The 21,064-nt window shown below is 39.9% G+C and overlaps 1 protein-coding gene and 1 long non-coding RNA gene across 4 annotated transcripts in view; one reads left to right on the top strand and one right to left on the bottom strand.

Annotated features, from left to right (window-relative positions):
• Positions 1-21,058, top strand: part of LOC121070056 — a 91,635-nt gene extending 70,577 nt beyond the window's left edge. For both annotated transcript variants that reach the window (XR_005819864.1, XR_005819863.1), the window contains 4 exons: positions 8,925-9,041; positions 10,147-10,324; positions 17,049-17,176; positions 19,962-21,058. This is a non-coding gene — a long non-coding RNA (uncharacterized LOC121070056). The remainder of the gene's footprint in view (positions 1-8,924; positions 9,042-10,146; positions 10,325-17,048; positions 17,177-19,961) is intronic.
• Positions 1-21,064, bottom strand: part of ANTXR2 (ANTXR cell adhesion molecule 2) — a 112,683-nt gene that overhangs the window by 38,912 nt on the left and 52,707 nt on the right. For both annotated transcript variants that reach the window (XM_040556671.1, XM_040556670.1), the window contains 5 exons: positions 18,268-18,363; positions 12,956-12,997; positions 11,799-11,894; positions 8,087-8,254; positions 6,695-6,775 (listed from right to left, as the gene is read on the bottom strand). In XM_040556671.1, coding sequence (XP_040412605.1) covers positions 6,695-6,775; positions 8,087-8,254; positions 11,799-11,894; positions 12,956-12,997; positions 18,268-18,363 — 483 coding nt within the window. The remainder of the gene's footprint in view (positions 1-6,694; positions 6,776-8,086; positions 8,255-11,798; positions 11,895-12,955; positions 12,998-18,267; positions 18,364-21,064) is intronic.

Below are 21,064 nucleotides of genomic sequence, written 5' to 3'. Positions count from 1 at the left end.
GGGATTTATCACGTAGCTACGTAGTTGCAGCTATGGGTAGTTATACCTCTATCCATTCTGGCTGTCCAACAGCAACTTGTTTAAAAATAAAACAAGAGAAAAATGAGGGCCTGAACATTAACTCCAGGGAACTGCGAAAGATAAAAATGGTAATGTTTATGTATGAGATCTGTAGGTGTCTTAATGGCCACAGGCACGTATGGACACGTGCTGCACTTCTGTTAAACGTGAACGTTACGTAAATCTGCAAAATCAGGTATTTCCATTTAAGAAAGAATTGAGATAAATGGCATGTATAATGGAAACAGATACATAAACATATGAACATAGAGGTATACATGTTTACTATGTGGAAATGTAACCTATGTGCACTGTGTTTTTTCATTTTCATCAAATATTGCCAAAGAGCATGTGATGCCTCTCTGCATGCAAATGTTTCTACAGCTATTTGTATGCATATATACATATATATGTGCACTTCATACAGAAATATATGTATGTGCAAATTGTGTGAACGTAAATATAAGATAGGCCATATGTCCCAAAAGTCTCAAAAGAGCATCTGATGTTGATGTGTAGACAGTATGTTAAGGATCTTCCTAATTAATAACCCAGATTAAAACCTCTTGGCAATCAATTAAGATTAATGACAGAAGTCATTCTCTATCCCCCTACGCCCGCATATCGGGCTGTGAAAACCCTGGGTCGTGAAACTTTAATCCTGTTATCTGCTGCCTTCTCCATCTGAAAAGCCTACAGATTAACAGAGCAGACATTATCGAATTTACAACCAGCCGCTCGGACAGCTGCCCTACTTTCAGCAGTTAATGCAAAAGGAACTAATCTGGTTAAGAGCATAGGACTAGTTCATAAATCTGGACACACAAGACAGTTAAAGCTGTCACGTCTCTCCTGGAGAGTAGCGACTGAATTAACCTGTCAGCTTTCCTCTTGCTGCTTCTTGAAGGTAGTCAGTCTTTCTGTAAGCTGGGCTAATGAGACTCTCAACATTAACATAAACTCCATTGGCTTTCCCTCTCTATAAGGGCTGTGCCCAAGCTGGGAGTTGCTTTATATCTGGGTTTGGTTAGATATATGCAGCACTCTCTTTGCTGGAAGCCAGGTAGTGATTAAACGTAACTTTTTACTGCAATCCACCCTATATAAAGATGTGTTGAGGAAGTAAGGATAGGATTATTTTTCCTTTTAAATTATGCTCAGTGAAACAGTGACAAAAACTGAACTGCCAAATGAAATGTTTTCTTCTCAATACAGCATGGAGGGGGTGAGGGGTGGAAGGAAGAACTGTAATGCTCTTCAGGCTGGGGGAGACAGTGTTTGGCAGCTGTAGCAAATTCATAGTCCATCCAGAAAAGACTGACTTCTCCTTTCTTAATAGGCATTATAGGCTGCCAGCACAGCTCAAGTTACAGCGATGCCTGGTATTTTAGAAGGCCTAAAACACTTAGCTTACAGATATCTGTTTGTAAACTAATAAAGACAGCAAGGATTCCTCTGGCTGCAAACTATGGTAGCAGGTCAGCTTTTTAAAATGCTCTACTAAAATGTCGTGGCTACACGAAAGGTGCATCCCATGCTTTCTCATGACAGTACTTCCACCAGGACCATCCCTGACCCGTATAGCCTAATGGTGCTGCCTCCAGAGACAGGCTTGCACAAGGGTTGCTAGAGCTGCTTTGTCCATTTCACTCTGTGGGAGTACCAGTCAAACTGGTAAAAATGTCATGGCCTGAAGGCTGACAAGTAGATTTATTTCTTCGTATTATTTCATTCATAGAAGTGTTCATGCTCATACTACTGAATTCTGAAGGCTTGATTTAAAAAAAGCAACAGCTCTGATCTGCACAAAGGCAGGGAGTGCCAAAAGTGACTGCCTACATATGTGGGAAAATATTCTTGTTTCTCACAATGGCAGGACATCATCATTTTTTCATAAAGATGACTACTACTGCTTTTGGTGATGGACAGCTAAGAAATCTAACTATTAAGATACTACCTAATATCAGCCACTCCAGCTAGGATGGAAGAGCACCTGAGACCCTTCTGGATGATAGCAAATTTAACAAAGCAAAGCTGTGACACCCATTTACGACAACCATCCTTTTGGAGGTATCTGCATCTAATAATTGCCTAATACCCCTTGTCAGTGCTTTGCTCACCAGGATGTATTGCTTTATGTTGGACACCAACCTCTGGATTCAGTTTGCATAGGGCGGTTTGAAATCTCTACTCTCAAAACGTTCTCTTCCACTTTCTTTAACAGTGAACTTAGTAATTTTAACAATAACTGTATTCTGGAAGTTTACGAAAAACTTTGGCTCCAGTTTAGCTCTCAGGTCTACACAGCCAAATTCCCACTTGAAGGAATGATAGAAGGGATATTTTGGCAGAAGAGATTTAAGAAAGAGAGTTGCTCTTTAACTCTCTTCTAATCTCACTTTCTTACCAGTTTTGCATCTTCTAACATTGCAGCAATTCAAAAGATCCCCGATAAACATAACCTTAGCTTTATGAATGATACTTGTCTTTCTTTTTAAAATTCTCAGGCAACATTTTCTTCAGCATAATCCCTTCTGCGTTACACTGAAATATGCTATAGCGTATTATCATTGAACAAGGAACTCAAGTGAACAATATTATGTTGTAATGCAAATTGCAGCTAGGTGCAGTTTGATTGAAAAACATTCTAAATCCAAAACTGCACTACCTGTAAGTAGCTACAGTAGTCTAACCATGATTTTTTATTTCTCTACACATTTCTACCATTCACAGATAAAAAAAGAAATTGCCTCATTTTCTAGGAGGTCCTCCTTGGTTGGAAAAAGGCCAAAACGTTTAGTTTTTAGAAAATAATGGAATAAACCAAAAAATCCTGATATCACCAGTATCATTCCTGTTTCATTACTGTACAGGCAAGCCAACATTGCTGAGTGAGTTACAAAACACAAGGCTACTACTTGTGCTGACAGCACTATTGCAGTGGTAGATGATGAACCGTCCTTCAGACCCTGTTAAAGCACGGTGTGGAACTGAAAGTTTCAGTTCTCCTGGGCACTGCAGTTAGTCTTTTGATTCAAAATAGCATGTTTAGACAGTGTAAGGCACTTACAGCCTCAGCCTCCTAACAATTCCTTTTCTACTCTATAATTGACAGACTGAACTAATGATTTGGTATTTTCTGCCTGTGCCCAGCATAGGAACTACTGAACAAACACAAAGGGAACAGTAACATGGGCCTCATCTCAGAGAATATGATACTGTCACAGTCTTTTGAACTGCACGTTTGTGATGCTAACAGAATTACAACATGGAATATAATTTCTCTTGCATAATGTAGAGCTGCTGACAAAGTAACATTACTTTAAACAGATGTGTGTATTAATTCTACAGCCAGTATTATAAATTCATCTTTAAAGCATGTACACACTAACAGGTTTAAAAATTACATATATATATATATATTTGGCTGTTTTGTAACATTGAAAAAGCTGAAAGTATTCTCTAGTTCTACTGTAGAAATTTTTGTGCAATTAGCTGTAGTTTTTTTTTCCTGTTACCTGTCACGTATGTTCACATCCTGATTGTGCAATATCTTAAATGAGAGTGGCATGGACTTAAAAGCAGTTTGTCTGCACATGTACACAGAATCAGAATCTCAGCCTGTATCAAATTGTGCAAAGCAACAAGGTCATATTAAGCATTTGAGAAACCCTTATGATAACCTTTAAGTGCTAAACTACAACTCGGAAAATAAACAGAAGAATGTATGTTAAAGAACAGGCCCCTAACAGTCACATTGGAAACCTGTGCCAAGTTTCCTTCTCCTGCAGAAACAAACTCTGTGGAAGAGGTGTTTCAGTATGGAAATGATGGCAGACACTCCTGCGCAATGCTCCAGTAACAGCACACGTCTTCATCTCTTTCCCATCTGAACATAACACTGTGGGCTGAAGGTTGCCATATCCTCAGCTAAAACCTTTGGACAGTTAACTGGTTTATCATTATCAAACTACCCTAAAACTACTGTGGCTCATTCTCCTTTGCCTCTTAAATTAAAAAAAAAAAAAAAAAGTATAAATAAGAGTAGGAACACAGGGTAATGAATCATTTATAAATTATCTTGTTAGTGCAGAAAACAAAACACTGCTTTGAAAACAAAACAGTCTCCTGCCACGGACTCTGCTATGTTTGATGGGAGCCCTTCAAAAGAGTTCATGGCTTAATGGGGGCTGTTTATGTGGGGACGTCGATCTGTACCTGCTGTCCCCTGTCACTCCCTGGAAACTTGGCGGCAGATGTTGCAGCGTTAAGTTGTCTCTGAAGTGGCTCTCTGTCCTCATCTCCCCACCACAACAGAGTCAAACTATATTAGATCTCTTTATTTGTGCCCGAGGCATGTTTGGGAGTGCAGCTGTGTCCACCCCCAATCTACCTTTACTGTTTCAGCCCCCAGGCGGCAAATGTGAGACCAAAACTGTTCTGCCACTCTTAACTACGTCTGCTGACAATCCAGCAGCCTCGCTGCAGGCTGCTGAGGACCTGCGCCTCCACTCTAAACAGATGTCGGCAACAACCTGCTAGCTCACACCTGTACAAGCTTCCCTGACCTCACGGATTGCTGGCTGAAAAATTTATGACTCCAAGGACTTCCAGCCACAATCAAAGCTTCCTGACTCAACTGCGTGCAGCCCTCAAACTGGGCCACCCTCGGCATTATCTGGCATCATGGAAGAGGTGGCAGAGGGGAGAGAGAAGGAAGAAAAAGCTCTCTCCGCTTTGATACTTCATGCCTAAATTTCAATTACTTGATCAAGGACTTGAATTCAGCAGTGAATTCTTCTACAAATGGGAACTACTAAATTCCTAAGCAGTAAAAGAAAGAAAACAAAACAAAATATCTACGTGGCTGCTGTTTCCCATAATAATGCTTCTGAACTATGTGCATGCATGTATCTTGCAGTGCACATGCGTGACTGCTCATCTGTTTACTGACAAACCTACCCAGGGTACAGCATGGGACCTGTACCTAGCAAATTATAAACATGGAAAAAGATGTATTTTTTTCTCCCAAAATAAAAAATACTGAGTCAGATGCAGAATGCATTCCTACGGTACCACAGGTCACACCTGTGGTACACCTGAATCATTATTCTAGCCTTTATTCATTAACAGAAATTCTATTCCCTTTTTCAGTAAGGTTACTGAAGATAGTGAGGTACCTCTCAGTTTTTCTAAACCAAGATGTTGGTCATTGTCTTCCAGTCAAGTCCAGAGAAGATGAATGCTTGATTTCTCACTGGTTCCAAAATGCTTTCCCTGGTAGGCACAATTTTCAGCACCTACCTGTATTTATGGTCAGAAATCCTCAGAAGGGAGCTTGACAGACAATTTTTAGCTTGTTCAGGTACCTGGCAAGTTCAGGCGTCAGTGTTTCTATTTACATTGAATTGACTTTTTAAAGTACTGTAAAGTACTGTGTATTTTCCATGAAGAATTAATTACTATTGTTAATTCTTGTGTTTAACATACGTCGTAACATACATGCAAACAATAAATAATACGCAAACAACTAGAATGATAATACTAGTATTTGACAACCATGCAAAGACTATGCTTCCTGTCTCCAGCCCTGCATTTTGTCATTCTGCTTCTTCCATTACATGTACATACATCTCACCTTTTCTTACTTTAGAACATTACCAAAATTCATCCCTATCATCACGAAGATAACTTAAATAGTGATTACCTCTCGTTCTTTCAAAGGTAACTTGCTCACTTGAACTTCTCTAATTCTTATGTCATTTTTATGATGTTTGTCGCAAAAATAGAGATTCTCACACACTGCTGCTTTGTAGTACTTGAAAATCTTATCTGTCATACCTATCTGGTTTTGGGGCCAGTTTGTTGAGAAAAAGTTGCCATCTCACTTAGAGGAAATGCTTAGCTCCTAAGTCCCTTCAAATGTGTCACACACAGGAGTGGTGAATGGTTCCAGAAGATTTGAAATACCTTCATGATAAATCAGTTCCCGAGGTAAATGCCAAGATTTAAAGTAATGCTTTTCTTAAGGAGCAATAATCAGAAAAAAATACAGTCTAGCTTTACTGTAAAAATTCCAAATAATAGCTATTTCCTTTACTTTGCAGTCCTAGCAGTCTTTGTAGTGGGGGCCACTTTTTCATGAGTCATGAGTGTACGGACAGAAAGGATTGTCTGAGAAACAAGTTTTGCCCGTGAATGTTGCTTCTGGCATGCAAGTGCAAAGCATCATGAATCTATTTGCACAGAATTTATTGGGGGTCACTAAATATGATGTGGTTTTAGTACTCTGACTGCCAAACTCTGTTCTTCCAAGCAGCTAAATATTAGAAAGTATTATGCATCTGTTAGAGAGAGGTTGGACCACACAAAGGCTGTGTTATGTTTTTTTTTTCCAGCTGAACATCCATAAAATACAGAATTCCTAATAATACTTTCAGGACATCCATGTTTCCACAACATTTCTTGCCTGGTCTGATACATTCTTCAATGCATGTTTTTTCCCAGTGCATTATTTTTCCTGTTGTGTCATTCTTTTGACTGCACAGAATTACCGGTGTTCAGTAGCCGCGAAACCCTGGCTGTAACATACCCCTTTTTTGCCTGCCCTGCAATACACTCGCATAGCACAAACCTCGTCTCCTTGTTGTGGTCGCATCAAAGAGACTCTGTCATACTGTCTTCGTAACAGCGCCCACAGTGCATCAAGTCGACCCTGTGGCAACAGAGCAACAGGACTTTATGATAAAATCAGTCAACTGAAAGCACACCACACATGCTGAAGTTCTGTCCAAGGAGAAATTCACCAGCAGAACTAAACACCCGTTCCTTAGAGCCAGGTATGCCAAGTATCAACTTAGGCTGCTGCTCATGCCAGATAGCTGTGGTGCTGATCTTTCCCATCAGTGAGTACAAAGAAAGTACTTTACCTCCGCTGAGAGCAGAGAGACCATGACCTGCCTCACATTTATTTCTGAGTGATCTAGAAGTAACCTGTTTGTCAGTACTTCAGGCTGATTTGCCACATGTCCATCTAGGATTTCTCCCACATAAATCTATTTGTTGTTACAGCATGTATACAGGAAGTTCATGGTTCTCAGGGAAGCCTTGGACCTGCTAGGCATATGGCTGATCAGTGCTGTGTTGCAAGTCCAACATGTACTGAATGCAGCACGTTCACTGTGAGCGCTCAGACTGTGCAGAACATGCAGAACGGCTCTGATGCTTGTCAGGAAGCACCCCACTCACACGGATGGGCTGCAGAGTTTGTGTGTGTGTGGAGAGAATGTGTTCAGGCCTTTCTGCAATTCAGAAAGTACTTACTAGGAGTTATGAAGATGGACTAGCTTTATTCTTACCCCAGCTAAACCTTTGTATTCTCTGTTCTTACATATTTAAAGAAAGGTAGTTATGGAGCCATCTTCAGTTTTTAAGAAGAGCTTATTACAGGTTTGCAGGTGACTCATGCAATCTACAGAGGAAAATGTCTGTATTTTGTACCATTTATTCTTCCATTTATTTCAGTCAAAACTTTTTGCATTGCATTGTTTTATATAATTTCTTGCTTCTCTTGATTACTAATGGGCAAACTAAATATAATAATATAAATGCTATTAATATAATATTTTATACAATAAATATATAATGAATATAATTATATAATAGTAAGTTTGCAAACATTGCAGACGTAGTAATCAGCTATGGACTGTGCAGCCTTGATTAGGTATACACTGAGATAGACCACACGTCAGTAAAGCTCCCATGTATTTTAATACTCTTACTGTACGGTATGTCCCTTTGTGTGGAAGCATAACAGAATGTGGTAATTAATGATGAAATATTGATGGAGGGATAAAAACTGCTCCTGCTATTCATCCTGAGTAGGTGTTCATATTGAGAACAGTACATTATATTTGGTCGGGAATACTTGGAAAAAATGTACAGTTTAGCATGCGTAAGACTGGTAAGGCACACAAAATCCAGCTTTAGTACAAAACTGTATTGTACCGAAGATGAAAAGGATTACCTTAATTGGCGTATACCACTTCTCCTGAATGACTGGTGAGGTAGGCTTTGGTTTAGGTGGCTTAGGATGAAAAGGTTCTTCTGGTTCTTCTGGGAGTTTCACCACAGCATTTTTTGCCTTTTCTAATCTAGCCCCTTCTTCAGTGGATCCTTTATCTCCCCAGCGAACCTAAGTAAAGCCAGAGTTGAGATGTAAATGCACCATAGGCAAAAGACAAGAAAACTGTGGCAAATTAGTGCTTAATAAGTAAATGTGTAACATGTAACAGTGTATATTCTATCACTGCCTCAGGAGCATGAAGTATATACAAATAGTTCAAACGGAATGGAAACCTGCATTATTGTTGGTGGTGAGATGAGCAGGTATTTCCACTTTAAGGAAAGGCTGGAATTACTAGGCCGTAAGGAGAAAGTACAGAAAAAAAAAAACACACTTTCCTCCAAGAGAGATGGTATGTTTTGCTATGGTAATCTTATTTCTTACTGTAATTGGAAACATGGAGCAGCAATTTGAGCAAGTATGTTTGCTGTATCCTACAAACAAACAAGCCTAGACAAGACTCTTACTTTCTCATCCAAAAAGAGCATCTAAAAGATACAGCTGGAGTTTAAAAGTTCTTGGTAAAAGTGGCCCCAATTATTTGCAGTGCAAGACTTTCTATATCCTGCCATCTGCTACAATGTAGCATGTAAGAAGGACCTGATAAACCTACAGGCAGGAAATTAAGTTCTGACACTACATCTTGGGTAACTGTGACATGCTGGTGAGTCATGAAACAGTTTCTGGAAAACAGCTAACCATTCTTGCAGGACTCCGCACACATACTTGTTTTTTTCAGGGACCTCCTGACGGAAGATGCCAGACATGAAAAGAGAAGAATCAAAATAAGAAAAATTGGAGAACAGTGACCTTCCACTTTGGGGAAAGAATTAAGAGCATCACTGCACAGTGCTTGGTAGGTATAGGTCAGTTCTATCTTGCTACCTGCCAATTTGAGCACTTGGAAAGTAGGCAGAAAAACAGTAGGATGCAACAATTCTCCCAGTGCAAAGGGACACAGAATTCTTTTGCTCACCAGGAAAAAGACATACCCCTAGTCTTCCCTCTGCTACCCGGACAGAGGAATAAGACTGTTCTGGGTCTGGTAGGGACTCTATAATGTGCTGGGATAACTATGTCATGAGATGAGAGAAGAAAGCAGCCTGATTTCTTCATCCTCCTCACCTCCATATGCAGAACATGCTGATACAGAGAGTGAGGAAAATATATAGGCAAGTCGTAGTCTATGCCTTCTTTCAGACAAATGACATACCCTTGTAGAAAATCATGTCGTTTAATCACCAAGTGTCTGTTACCACTGTAATCTCAATGTAGAGAATGAGAGCACCAAAGTACAACAGAGCTTGATTTGGTCTGTAATGCTACATTTCACCTTTGTAAAAGGCCATCGTTTCTTAGAGGGATTGTTTTGAACCTTTCTGTTATTTTGAACTTTACCATTTGGCTCACTTAGTGATTTCTTTTTTTCACTGGGGAATCCTGTCTCTGCAATATTAGATTGGGCTTTCATGTCCAAGTAGACCCTGCTGAGTCATTAAAATGCATCTGTATCTTTCACTGTGATCAATGGTACTTTTACAGTGTTTTTTATGAGGTTGTTAAAATGTATTTTAAACACTGTTAAAACCATTTAGAGATAGATGGTAGATGCCTTACTGATAGAATGACCTTCTCCTACAGACTGAAGTGGCTTCACCAAGAAGAAACCAGAATTTGTGGACACTGACAATACAACTTTACTATGAAAACTTACTGTCTGTAATGGGTAGGGTCCCGAAATGACATCATAAAACTCGAAAGCAATGCCAAAAGACAAATCTAGGAAGAGTGAGCCACACTGGCTAACTTGTTCTGGACTGTCACAGAAGGGTGAAAGTAGTGGGGAAGGAAGGACTGAAAGTAACTGCCCTGAAAGAGAATTTAGTAAGGTAAGTTGGACAGGACCAGTAAGTGGAAGTTTGTTTCATTCTCTGCTTTTCTCTCTCTAAGGAAATTGCCAGAAAAATCAAGCTGTCAGAAGAATGGCAGAAGAACAGAACACATAGAAGATAGAAGCAATTAAAATTAGACAACTGAATGACCACACGAACTGAAAACACTGAAGAAAATGGAATGACTAGACCAGCAAGTTTTTCATTGGCCACAGCACAGAAACCACTATCCATGTTCAATTGTCAGGTAAGGAATGACGTCCCTTAGACTTGCATACCTTCATCATGATGTAAGACTGTTTTTGTTTGCTGTCCTGTTTCCACACTTACTTTACTCTGATTCACCAAATGAGTAACGTTCTCTTTAGCCAGTGAAAGGTATGAGGTCAGATACCTCTCTGTCCAAACAGCTGGGAATAGGTAATTAAGCCAGCTTTCCCCTCAGCCCCACTGTAACACATTCTGCAGGACAGAGTTAAAGCTTCATATTCAAGTGCTGAGGCATGTAAGATGAGTTGCCCAACCCCCAAACTTGCTGACTACTCTCAGGTTCTAGAAAAGGACAGAGAGACAGCTCCAAGGAATGAAGTACCTTTTAAGAATTTGTGTTGTCAGCAATTTCAGTTGGTTTACATCTTTAACCCTTTGTTCTGTACAAAATTCCTAGTACAAATAAAAATGTTTTCTAGCCTAATTATTACTTTCTCCTCTCTTTTTTGAAAAGAAAACACTATATTTGCCATCTGATAAACACATGTTTCTTTATGGTACTGATACTATTTGTGTTCATTGGGTATCTATCAGGTTTCTGTTTCATTGGACAAGATCTTCTATACAAACTGTAATGATTTAAACCCTGAAACCCCTTCTGGAGGCACACCGTGGCACCTGTTAAAAATCCAGGCTTGCAATTCTTTATGTTGGGAGGCATTTTCTAGTTTGCATCTGAAAAGCACTATACAAAATGGTTTATTTTCCTAAAATCTAAGGCTCTTCTAAATTTGCAATTCTGAACTGCTGAAGGAATAACAGAGCTTTAAAGTTGCACGTTCTTCAGCTGCATTTCAAAAGAACACAGGCAAAGATGGTTCTTAGGCCAATACATTAACCGTTTGATCAAGATATGTCTATATGGCCTAGGTGGGTATTTCAGACAGTGGAAGTTTCACAGATTAAACTTAAACACAGAAAACTGCTTTGCAAATTCCATAAAGGCTGACTTGACTATAAAATCTGACATAAGGACATGCCCATAAGGATGCACATTTTTCATTCTGTTTTAATTAACATGATGCTATCATGGCTCTTCAAAGACAGGCACTGTTGTCGCTGAGAGTTCCTCTGGGATCAAGCTTCTCCTTAGCGTCACCATTGTCAACGCGTTTGGCTGGCCCGCAGTTAGAGGACTTACGTTTCACTGTAATTTCTTCCAAAACATTCAGAAAAGGCTCTCACTCTACTTTTCATTAGTTTGATGGAAAAAGCATGTCTTCGGGCAGCTATTTAAAGTTCAGTCAAATGGAACTACTGAAAGCTGTTCTTTCATAAGCAAGGTCAAAATTATTCGATATGGTAAAAATTTTATAAGGCTTATGTCATTGGGAAAGAAGCAAACATTATACCATTGTATTTCCAGTACACTTTAAAAGTCTTTCTTTCCACCATTTGCAGCCTCAGAGATCTTGTGTTTTAGTGAATTGTCATCTCTATATGGCACAAACCTCCATCCTTTTAATTCCTCCAACTCCTCGTCCACCATAGTAGGAAGCATCCACTGTGGGCCACTTCTTGGTAGGCAAGGGTTCTTGTTCTTCTTCCTGTCAATAAATTCAAAGACATTTTCTTGAAAAGGATACTTCTTTATTTTATTGTCTTTTTAGTGTATTTCATTAGAGTTCACAGAGAAAAGGTTTTCCTATCTTAGGTGTGAAGGATCAGATTTTTAGGTTTCCCAAATGTTCACCGATTTCCAAACAAAATCTGATCACATTTGGAAATAATCTTAGGGTTTTGCATGGGAAAAGCACTGCTGGCATCCATTAGGAAAATCGAAATGGAGAATCCAGCTGTGTATTCTACTGATCAGTATTCATTCATCCTGTCCTTTTCCTTTCCATTAATAAAAACAAGCAAAATACAAAGAAAAGGATTGGTGGTGTCTTCCTCTAACAGAAAATGTAATGCCTTCAAAGAGCCAGATTATCAGTCCTCCTCATTGGGATTCAGCAGGCAGCGTTCAGCAGATCTGCAGATAAAGGTTATGCAGCCAATCACAGTTTCCTAAGCCAACCTTTGTCAAACTTGCTCTTGGCTCCCTCAGCTCAGTGAAGTACCTTATCATGGATTTAGCTGTCAGAAGACACTTGAATACGCTCAAACAATTGGCTAAATCAAGACGAAGAGGCAAAAACACTGAAGACATCAGGAGATCCTCTATTACATTATTGCCCTTAAGAGAGAAGTTCCCTTATAAGGATTCTTCAGTGTCTGAAATGCCAAAGCTGTGGGAAAACCCTGTTTAGAATCTTTAGACTGTCATACAAGAACTATTCAGTCTTTCTGCTTTCATTGCAGAATGAAAAAAAATAATGTTCAACTGTCTTGGAATAAAGCTCCTAAATATTTCTTTGGATATGTACCTAAGTGACTAAATTCACACCACTCTGAGATGACCAAGACAGAACAGAGATGTGGACTTTGGCCATCCTGCTCTCAGCCTGAGACTTCTCATGAGACAGTTCTTTCTTCTTGAGCAGCTGTTTACAAAGAGCTCTATTTCCTAAAAAATACAAAGGAGCCAGATGTGCAGAACACAGGAGAGCACTGAGGAATGGTACCATGCAACCAGCGTAATGAGTGGAGCACTTCTATACTGTACCTCTTTTGGAGCTGTTGGAGGTGGAGGGGGATCTTTGATGACCTAAAAAAAAACAAACACAAAAGCATAAGGAATTGTGCTGGCAGCATCAAAAAGCCAACAGAAAATTTTAAGAGTGAACGGTTTCCATCTGAGTCCCCCACATCTGTTCATAGACTGGCAGCCTCTGCTGCCAAGTCCCTTGGGTATTGATTATCAAGGCCTTCTGGAAATTAACACCATCCGTCTGATAGAAAATAAAATCAATTGACTGGCAGACACTCTTTGGGCAGACGTGTCTGCCACTTTGCTTCCTGACCGGATAGGACTCAGTCATTCTAAGTAATAGCCAGTGATGAAATCCTATGGAGTTAATTAGCAAGCCTGGGAGGAAAAGCAGCCCAAGGTCTATGTGAGGTCTTGCATAATGTTGGGCCAAGACGCCTGCTTCTTTCTGCCATGCCATGCTGCTGGATAATTTCTGGCCCAATGACAAGTGTGAAATGCCTTCTGGTAGCTCAGGCTTCACCTCTAGACGTCCAGATCATTTCCGCGGGTCTCACATTTCAGACTAGTAATTTAAGTATGTCGCTCCTTGACTGTTCAGCATGGAGTGCCTGCAAGTGGGAGTTACACGTTTGCAAGGCTGCTTAAAGCTGTTACTGGATAAGGACCACTCATATGGTAATTCATTCACACCTATATTTAAACCTCTACCTACATTTTCTTACTGTTCTCTTTCTTGCATACATACTGTAAATCTCAGGGAGTTCCCTGGTACTGAAAGGAAACCACCCAGCAGTAAAGGGAGGGGAAGAGGAAGACGGCAACCCTTTTAAATGTTAAAGGCAGAAAATGAAAGCACAGGCATTCTTCCACAAGAAAAGCAGGCTAATAAAGCTAAAAAGAAGCACTTGAGTGATATCAGGGCATTTTTTTGTTCTTGAATGTTGTATAGAAATGACTAAAAAATATCCCATGAATGTAAAGGTATTTATTTCTGCTGTGCCTTAGCCCAACCAAAATTGTCCACAATGACAACTATGTACCTCTCCTACTGCAGGATTAAGTACCTTAATTATAATATGTATTATTTTCTTTGCTCTGTGTAATTAATTATAGCACTTCCGTTAACCCTACCACAGCCTACAAGTATTCTGTCGTTGCACAGATGTATAGCATCAGACATTAAAGAAACATCTTTTACTTGACCAGTAGTCAAGAGTTTTCCTTCTTGACTTACATCCAAGTCACAGTGCCACCAAGATAGTTACTGCCAAAACAAGCTGTGTATCTTTAGCACTGGATAAAGGAATTAGATCAACTCAGACAAGTAAGTTATGGTACTCCTGGAAACATTTTTCCATGGTACTTCACGTTTAAGATACTGAACTATTTATTATGCTCAGAGTACTTCCAGTGGATTGGGAATTCAATTTTGGATTTTAACCATACATGTCTTTGCTGTAGGATGTTACTAAAACATGCCAAGAAATTGTTTTTCTTTAAATATTTCTGAATATTTTTTCCTACCAGCCATCAGGAATTTTCAAAGTACTAACAGAAATCAACTATTTAGTTTGACAAACATTGCTGAAAGCCAGATTGCAATTACTGCATGAACTTTACAGAAACAACAACAGCGGGATCATGGGACAGATTCTGAGAGATCTGGGTGCTGAGCAAGATTTTCCAAGCCATGAAAACCTTCCATTCTCACTGAAAGCAATTAAAAGACTGTAAACAGTAAAATGATGCTCTCAATCTACTAATGTTCACAGTATCTTACTTATTTAATTCTCATTTTTCTTTCCCTTTTGCCTGTCTCTAACCATTACCTCGAAAACACGTATTTTCCTGCCAAGACTGCTAGCTATACAGGACAGAAGGCCGAGCTAGGGTGCAGACTTACATCATTAAACAGTATGATCACTGCACTGTCTATAATTCTATGATTCTTAAGCCCTGCGATTTCTCCTGAGCAAAGACAGCTTTGTACAGCAAACTTCTAAACATGCTAAAGTTCATTTGGGCCCTGTGCCTATTGGTTTTAATGGAATCAAAATTTCTACCCCAAAGAATCAAGGAAAACTCTGTTTACCTCACAGGGCTTGAAAGTCACGAGTCAGTGACAGTTTTTGTTTGACTCCCTGAGCAAAGGAATCAATCCTATGGCAGCTGGTAAAATCCCTGAAGTTATAGGGTAAACCTGATCTGAAACTAACCAATACATTAATTAGCTGCTATTTCTAATAGCTTCAGAAAATGAAACTTGCTTTAAATGTGACAGTGGTGTGAGAAAATAATCTGCTTTGAGTAGCAGATACTCACCCTTGCTGACAGAAGTGGAATGTAAATGCCTGCATCCTTATGTTTCCACAGGCTCCTCACACACACACACTCTCTCATGCACACACAAAGAATATTCTCAGTCTTGCCTGCTATTTCAAGTGAAATCAGTAGAAAAACATTTTTAAAAAAAGAGAAATCCAAAGAATGAATGTGGTTTCAGCATAAACCAGTGCAAGTATAGCATAACACTGCAGATCCTGAGATCATCATACTGCTAAATTAACTTTCCCTGAACTTGATTCAGATTGTTGAAATACTGAAAACTCTGGATAATGCTGGTGTCTTATTAAACACATGTAAAGATGGATTACTTCCTAATTTTGTTTTGTTTTGTTTTATCATCATCATAGGCAAGGCTGCACCTCATTTATTTAGTTGCAAAGAATGAAGACTTGAGTTTGGAGGAAAGCCGATTTCTTTAAAAAAAAGTTAGTTGCTTCAGGCAACAGTCCCTTTGATCTGCTCATTAACACTTTTCAAATGTTCGCGTGATGTGGGCATTAGGAAATGTCAGCACCAGAGCCTGAAGCCAGCTTGATGCGATCATATGTTCTGATATTGAGGGAAGAGTGAAAGAACTGTCAACAGTGAACTGCTTAAAAAAAAAAAAAAAAAAAAAACGCAGTGGGGCCGGGGGGAGGGAAAAAAGAGAAAGAAGAGAAAGGAGTGCCCCTACCCCAACACGGACTGAGTATCAAGGAACGCTGTGAAGACCGAGTCCTAGCAAGGATAAAGTGGAATTCCCAAACCACCTGAAGCTCACAACATTTCCTGTGGGCGACAGGGATCACACCCTTGTGTGGCTCAAAACACCCATTCTGTTCTGTCTGCAACACCTTTTGCTTCTCTCTTTTCCATTCGATTCTGCAGCCCATGACACAAGACTTGAAGGCTGCTGCTTTCAGCCTTGCTCCTGGGTTTTGTCCCATGAAATAGACACACCACTCTGCCAGGGAAGTGGGTTCAGAGAAAGGGCAGAGGACCTCCTGGCTGGCCCTAATGTGCTGGCCCTCTTCTCAAACACCAAAGCCCAGAAGTACTTAGCCAGAAGTGATAATAGCATGTAATATGAGAACCTAAATGCAGAATAGAAGGAAAAGAATGGAACCACAGTGTAAGGAGGTGAGGAAACAGACGTCAAAACAACAAGAAATGGAGACTCGGTATTTGGTAATAGGTTCAGTGCAAAAGTATGTGGTTTTGGAACTCAGTGTTGTAGGAAATGATGACCTAAAATGACCATTTATTTTTAAGGAAACAGATAATGTCTATGAGAGGTGGGAGGAAACAACAGCACTAAAATTTAATGGGCCCTGGTTTTATTGCTCCCATACAAGTTAGGCAGCTTCTTAATAACAGCTTATTAATCTAGAGCCGAAGGCTTCCCTAGCAGTAGCCAATTACAAACCAAACACCACATCCAGAAAAGATACTCTGGGTAAGTTACTATTCCTTAGAGTAAACATCAGGGAGTAACATACTTAAGCGTGCGATAAATCAGGATGAAGGGACATTTTCTTACTTCTTGGTGCAGCTCTTTGTGGAGATGCGCAAGTTATCTCCACCAAGGAGGTTAGCCCAGACAGAAGCCTGCATTAATATCACTGCGCACCCATGGGCACCCAAGGTACCATCTTTGCACTGCAATTCGTTACACAGTGCCGCTATTCAGTTAATTTTAGTTACTGAGCTGCACGTTTGACTTTTTATATAGGACTTTGACATACAAATCCAGAAAGCATTGTACTGATTGTCATTACAGAATCATCACTTTGCTCTCAGGAATTCCTGCTCTCAAGGGACTGAGACACTGCAATCGCTATTTACTGTAACGAGAGGAAGATGCGTAGCGTGGGAAGATTTGCCATACGATGGGAACTGTGAATCAAGGTGAGCCAATTATTTTAAAATACTAAATGGGGAGCTTTCTTCTTAGTGATTTTAATTTTTCTGTTCCATGGGAAGGTTCATGATATATATCATTGTTGAGGGAAAACAAGACAGCGTTCCTAGATTTCTTATGGGACTCTGATGTGAAGAATGAGACAGAAGAAAATAATTTCATTAGAGGAGAGCTTGTAGGTCTCCGAAACCACAGACCATGAGGAAGGAAACAGGGGTTGAGGATTTCTTGTTCTAGAATAGCCTGGTGTCTAATAGACCATGACAAACAAAACTTTTCATTTTTTTGGCTTTAACATGGTCAGGAGAGAAGGTCTGTTCCTCTGCCACCATCCTTAACACAAGCCTGAGAGAAGACAAGGAATACAGTAACAGCCTGGAAGCAGTCTCCACTTCTCAAGTCTTCAGTGCTGCTGTTGAAGTGGATGAATATTAAACTCCACCAATTTAAAAACGCTAGCGTTCGAGGAGATGGAAGGAGAGTTAGTGAAGCAGCATTGCTTATTGCTGCTAGAAGGATAAGAAGCGTTCATTATTCAGATGAAAAGATATGTAATGTGGGCAAGATGAAAATTTAATTTTTTTGCTAGGGATTATTAAGACAATAAGGGATTTCCAACTTGAGAGCCTATAATGGACTACAAATACCAATTTTAGTGATAGTACTTTTAAAATGGTCTTTGATTTCAGGATAACATCTGTGTACCATTATGGCCAAGAACTTTCAAATAAAAGAGAACCGTTTTTTTCAGAGATTTCACAGAAATATACCACATCTGCTTGCTCAGTAGAAAGCCAATGAGCAGCACATCAGCCTGCTGAAGCTGGTCCGTGCGTGCAAGTCTCTCAGAAAGCCAGAAGTACTGCTAAAGGTGCAGTGTACAGTGTTTAAACTGGTCTCTTCTTCAGTTTATTGCCTGTCACTAATGAAAGAAAACTGCCTCAACAGATGGCTTATGTCACATGTAACTCTCCTATTACTTAAGCTATTTCCTACGGTATCTGTATTTCCCAATACAGTTTAGGTTATGATTGCGAATCACAGGTCCATTGAGTTTTTTTTTAAAGTCTTTACTCACCACTTTGCAACAGAGGGGCCAGAACCACCACAGCAGGCCAAGCGCCACCAGAAGTAACAGCACAAGAACAGCAATAAGTGCTGCTACTCCACTAGACTGCAAAGAAAGCAGAAAGACAACATCAGTGGATGTTGCAAACAATTCCTCTCTGTTTTTCCCACTCGCCCCCGAACAGCCTCCAACTAGCTGATGCAACCAAACAAATCAACTTATTTATTTTTTATTTTTGACTTACTGTCTAATTTTCTCACCAACAGAGAAACTTATCACAAAGGATCAAGATAGGTATCTCAGTCAAAATCATATTTGGTGTAAGTTCAGTAACACCTTCCATTAGAGGCCTCAGTTCCACATGTTTTGGGTAGGCGGGTGAAATTTTAATGACTATTTACCGATAATCCATATATTCTAGTCAGGCTTTTATGCTTAGGATCCACGCATCTGGGCAAGTTAGTAATAAGCCAGACTATTTGTTCACACTGCACAGACTATAGCACACTAAATGCCTGTAGTAGTGGCATTTGAACCTGAAGCAACTGTCCTGAGAAATTGTCAATGACTTCTGTTGCTTCCAGCAATGTCACTTTTAATGAGGAAGTGAGCAGCCCATCTGCAGCACCTCAAACCCACATCCTGTAGGTGCTTTTCGTCCTACCCTTGGTAGCCTGTGCTTCTGTGCTGGTTTAGAACAACACTGAGAAACATGCCACGGTGACCTCATGAAAACAGAACTTACTCGAAATTCAGATGGAGGAAAAGGAAAGGAGAGACATCTAGGAATCACTAATGCTGGAGTTCGGCAAGCACAAGTGATTCTGCCAAAGCGAGCACAGTTGCAAGTGAAGCAGAGCTTTATCCAAAGTATGTGTAGATGACCACGTATATACCAGGCAGTAAGGTTTACAAGAAACAGGTAAGACGCATGCCTCAGCACCTAGGTGCAACACATTTTTTGTTTGTTTTCTCTGCAGCAACGTGTGTTTGCTAGGGGAGACTGGAACTTGTAACTCATATACCAACTAGCCATCAGCTGCTCAGCCATCAGAATTAGTGGAAGAATTCTAGCAGTGACCCATTTCTTGCAGTTGCCCATCTGCTACTATGGAAACAGCAGTTCTCCTTGTATGGAGCTCTCTTTGCTGCAACATGCATGAAAGACAGAAAAAAAAAAGATGATCAGAAGTTCCACTGTTTTTTCTGTCAGTGCACATCTGTACTCATTCTGTTTGCTGTTAGTTAAAACTTCTGACCACAAGGAAGCAATATAAGCAGAGGGAACAGTTATTTTGCTTCACCCAGATCATTGGTATGATCTCCTTTGCAGCAATGCTTTATTTTTAACTATGTCAGCAAGCTTAGCAATCTTTAAGAGGGCATAGGGATAAACTTACTGTGTACTGGTTTCTCTGAAAGGACTAAAAAGGAAAAAGAGGAAATCCACTCTCCTTAGGTTATCATGCTGAGAGGCTGCTTCGTTGTGCTTTGGTGTAAGATTGAAATGCATCCAAATGACAAAGAGGCGCTTAAGCAGAGAAACACGGTTTGGGGAGCAAGTGTTTCTTCAGCTCTCAATTTATTCAGGCTTTCTTCCTGAAACTTAAGGGCTGAACTGAGATAACTTTGACTTCTGTAGTTACCCAAGTGTTTAGTTCTAAAATGAATAGAAAAAAAAAATACTATTTTTTCTCTTTTAGGTTAATTACCTATGAGTGATGAAAATACTGTTGGAAAAATACATGCTGATGAGCAGAAGGCACTGTTCTGTATGCTTCTGCGCCTGACAGGAAAGCTGCATGGAAATCACACTACTCAGCTTCAATCTGCTCCCACTGATCCTACAAAGTGGAGCTGTGCTGGAACGGGACCCCAGGTGACTGTGTCACACCTGGCACTTAAGACATTATTATGTTTATAGCGAGCAGGTTTCTAATGGCGTGGAAGCCTCCCAGTATTTTGAAAGCCACAGCTGCACAGTGTGGTACAGTAATTTGTTGTAATCTATTTAGCAAAGCACGATTCGTAGGCTATATCACAACACAGACACAGCACAGACAAGGAACACACAGACAGAGCGTGGATCTCAGGGCAGAGCCAGCTGAGGTAGCTTGGGGGAGGAGAATTCCAGGACTTTCCCTCTGCGTATACTTCTGCATATGGTCTAGATCAGCAGCTCCTGAAGCAGCTAGCAAAACAGATCAGCAGCAATGGAAGGAGAAACCCTGATTACAGATCCCGTGTCAGAAAGCAAAGAGAAATCTCCAAGCCTACCATGTAAGACATGGCTTTCAAGTATTATTTTTAAGTCCGGGGTGATAGGCACAGTAATACCTCACTTACATGGAATCCTGAAATAAAGATGCTCCTAACATAAAACTGTCTGCCACCTTAATGGAAGAATTAAAGAAACTGTTTTGTATAACTGTAGAAAAAAAAAACACCCTGTCTGTAACCCCCACCACACACACTTCATCAAGGAATTCAAAACAGCTGAAAAACTTCCTCATTGAGAGTACTGGCATTATAAAAGAGATTCTAAGCATGTCTCAGAACCTGGAGAAAATTACTTAGGACATACATACATGTATGCACTTAAATATTAAGAAATCTTGTATCATCAAATTCTATACGTTCTGTATGTCTGCACAGGTGTGTTTTTCAGTTAGGTGGATTTGTGCATTCTAAACACCTAAAAGACCTGCCACGCATTGAGGTTCTCTGCATTGGGAAGTCATTCAATGATAAAACCATAACAGAAACTGAATTGCAGCATTTTACGTTGAATTACATTAGCTATTTA

Source organism: Cygnus olor, chromosome 4 (assembly GCF_009769625.2).
Source record: "Cygnus olor isolate bCygOlo1 chromosome 4, bCygOlo1.pri.v2, whole genome shotgun sequence".
Taxonomy (NCBI): Eukaryota; Metazoa; Chordata; class Aves; order Anseriformes; family Anatidae; genus Cygnus; species Cygnus olor.
Note: the sequence above shows the minus strand (reverse complement) of the source record. Positions and strands in the feature narration are given on the sequence as shown.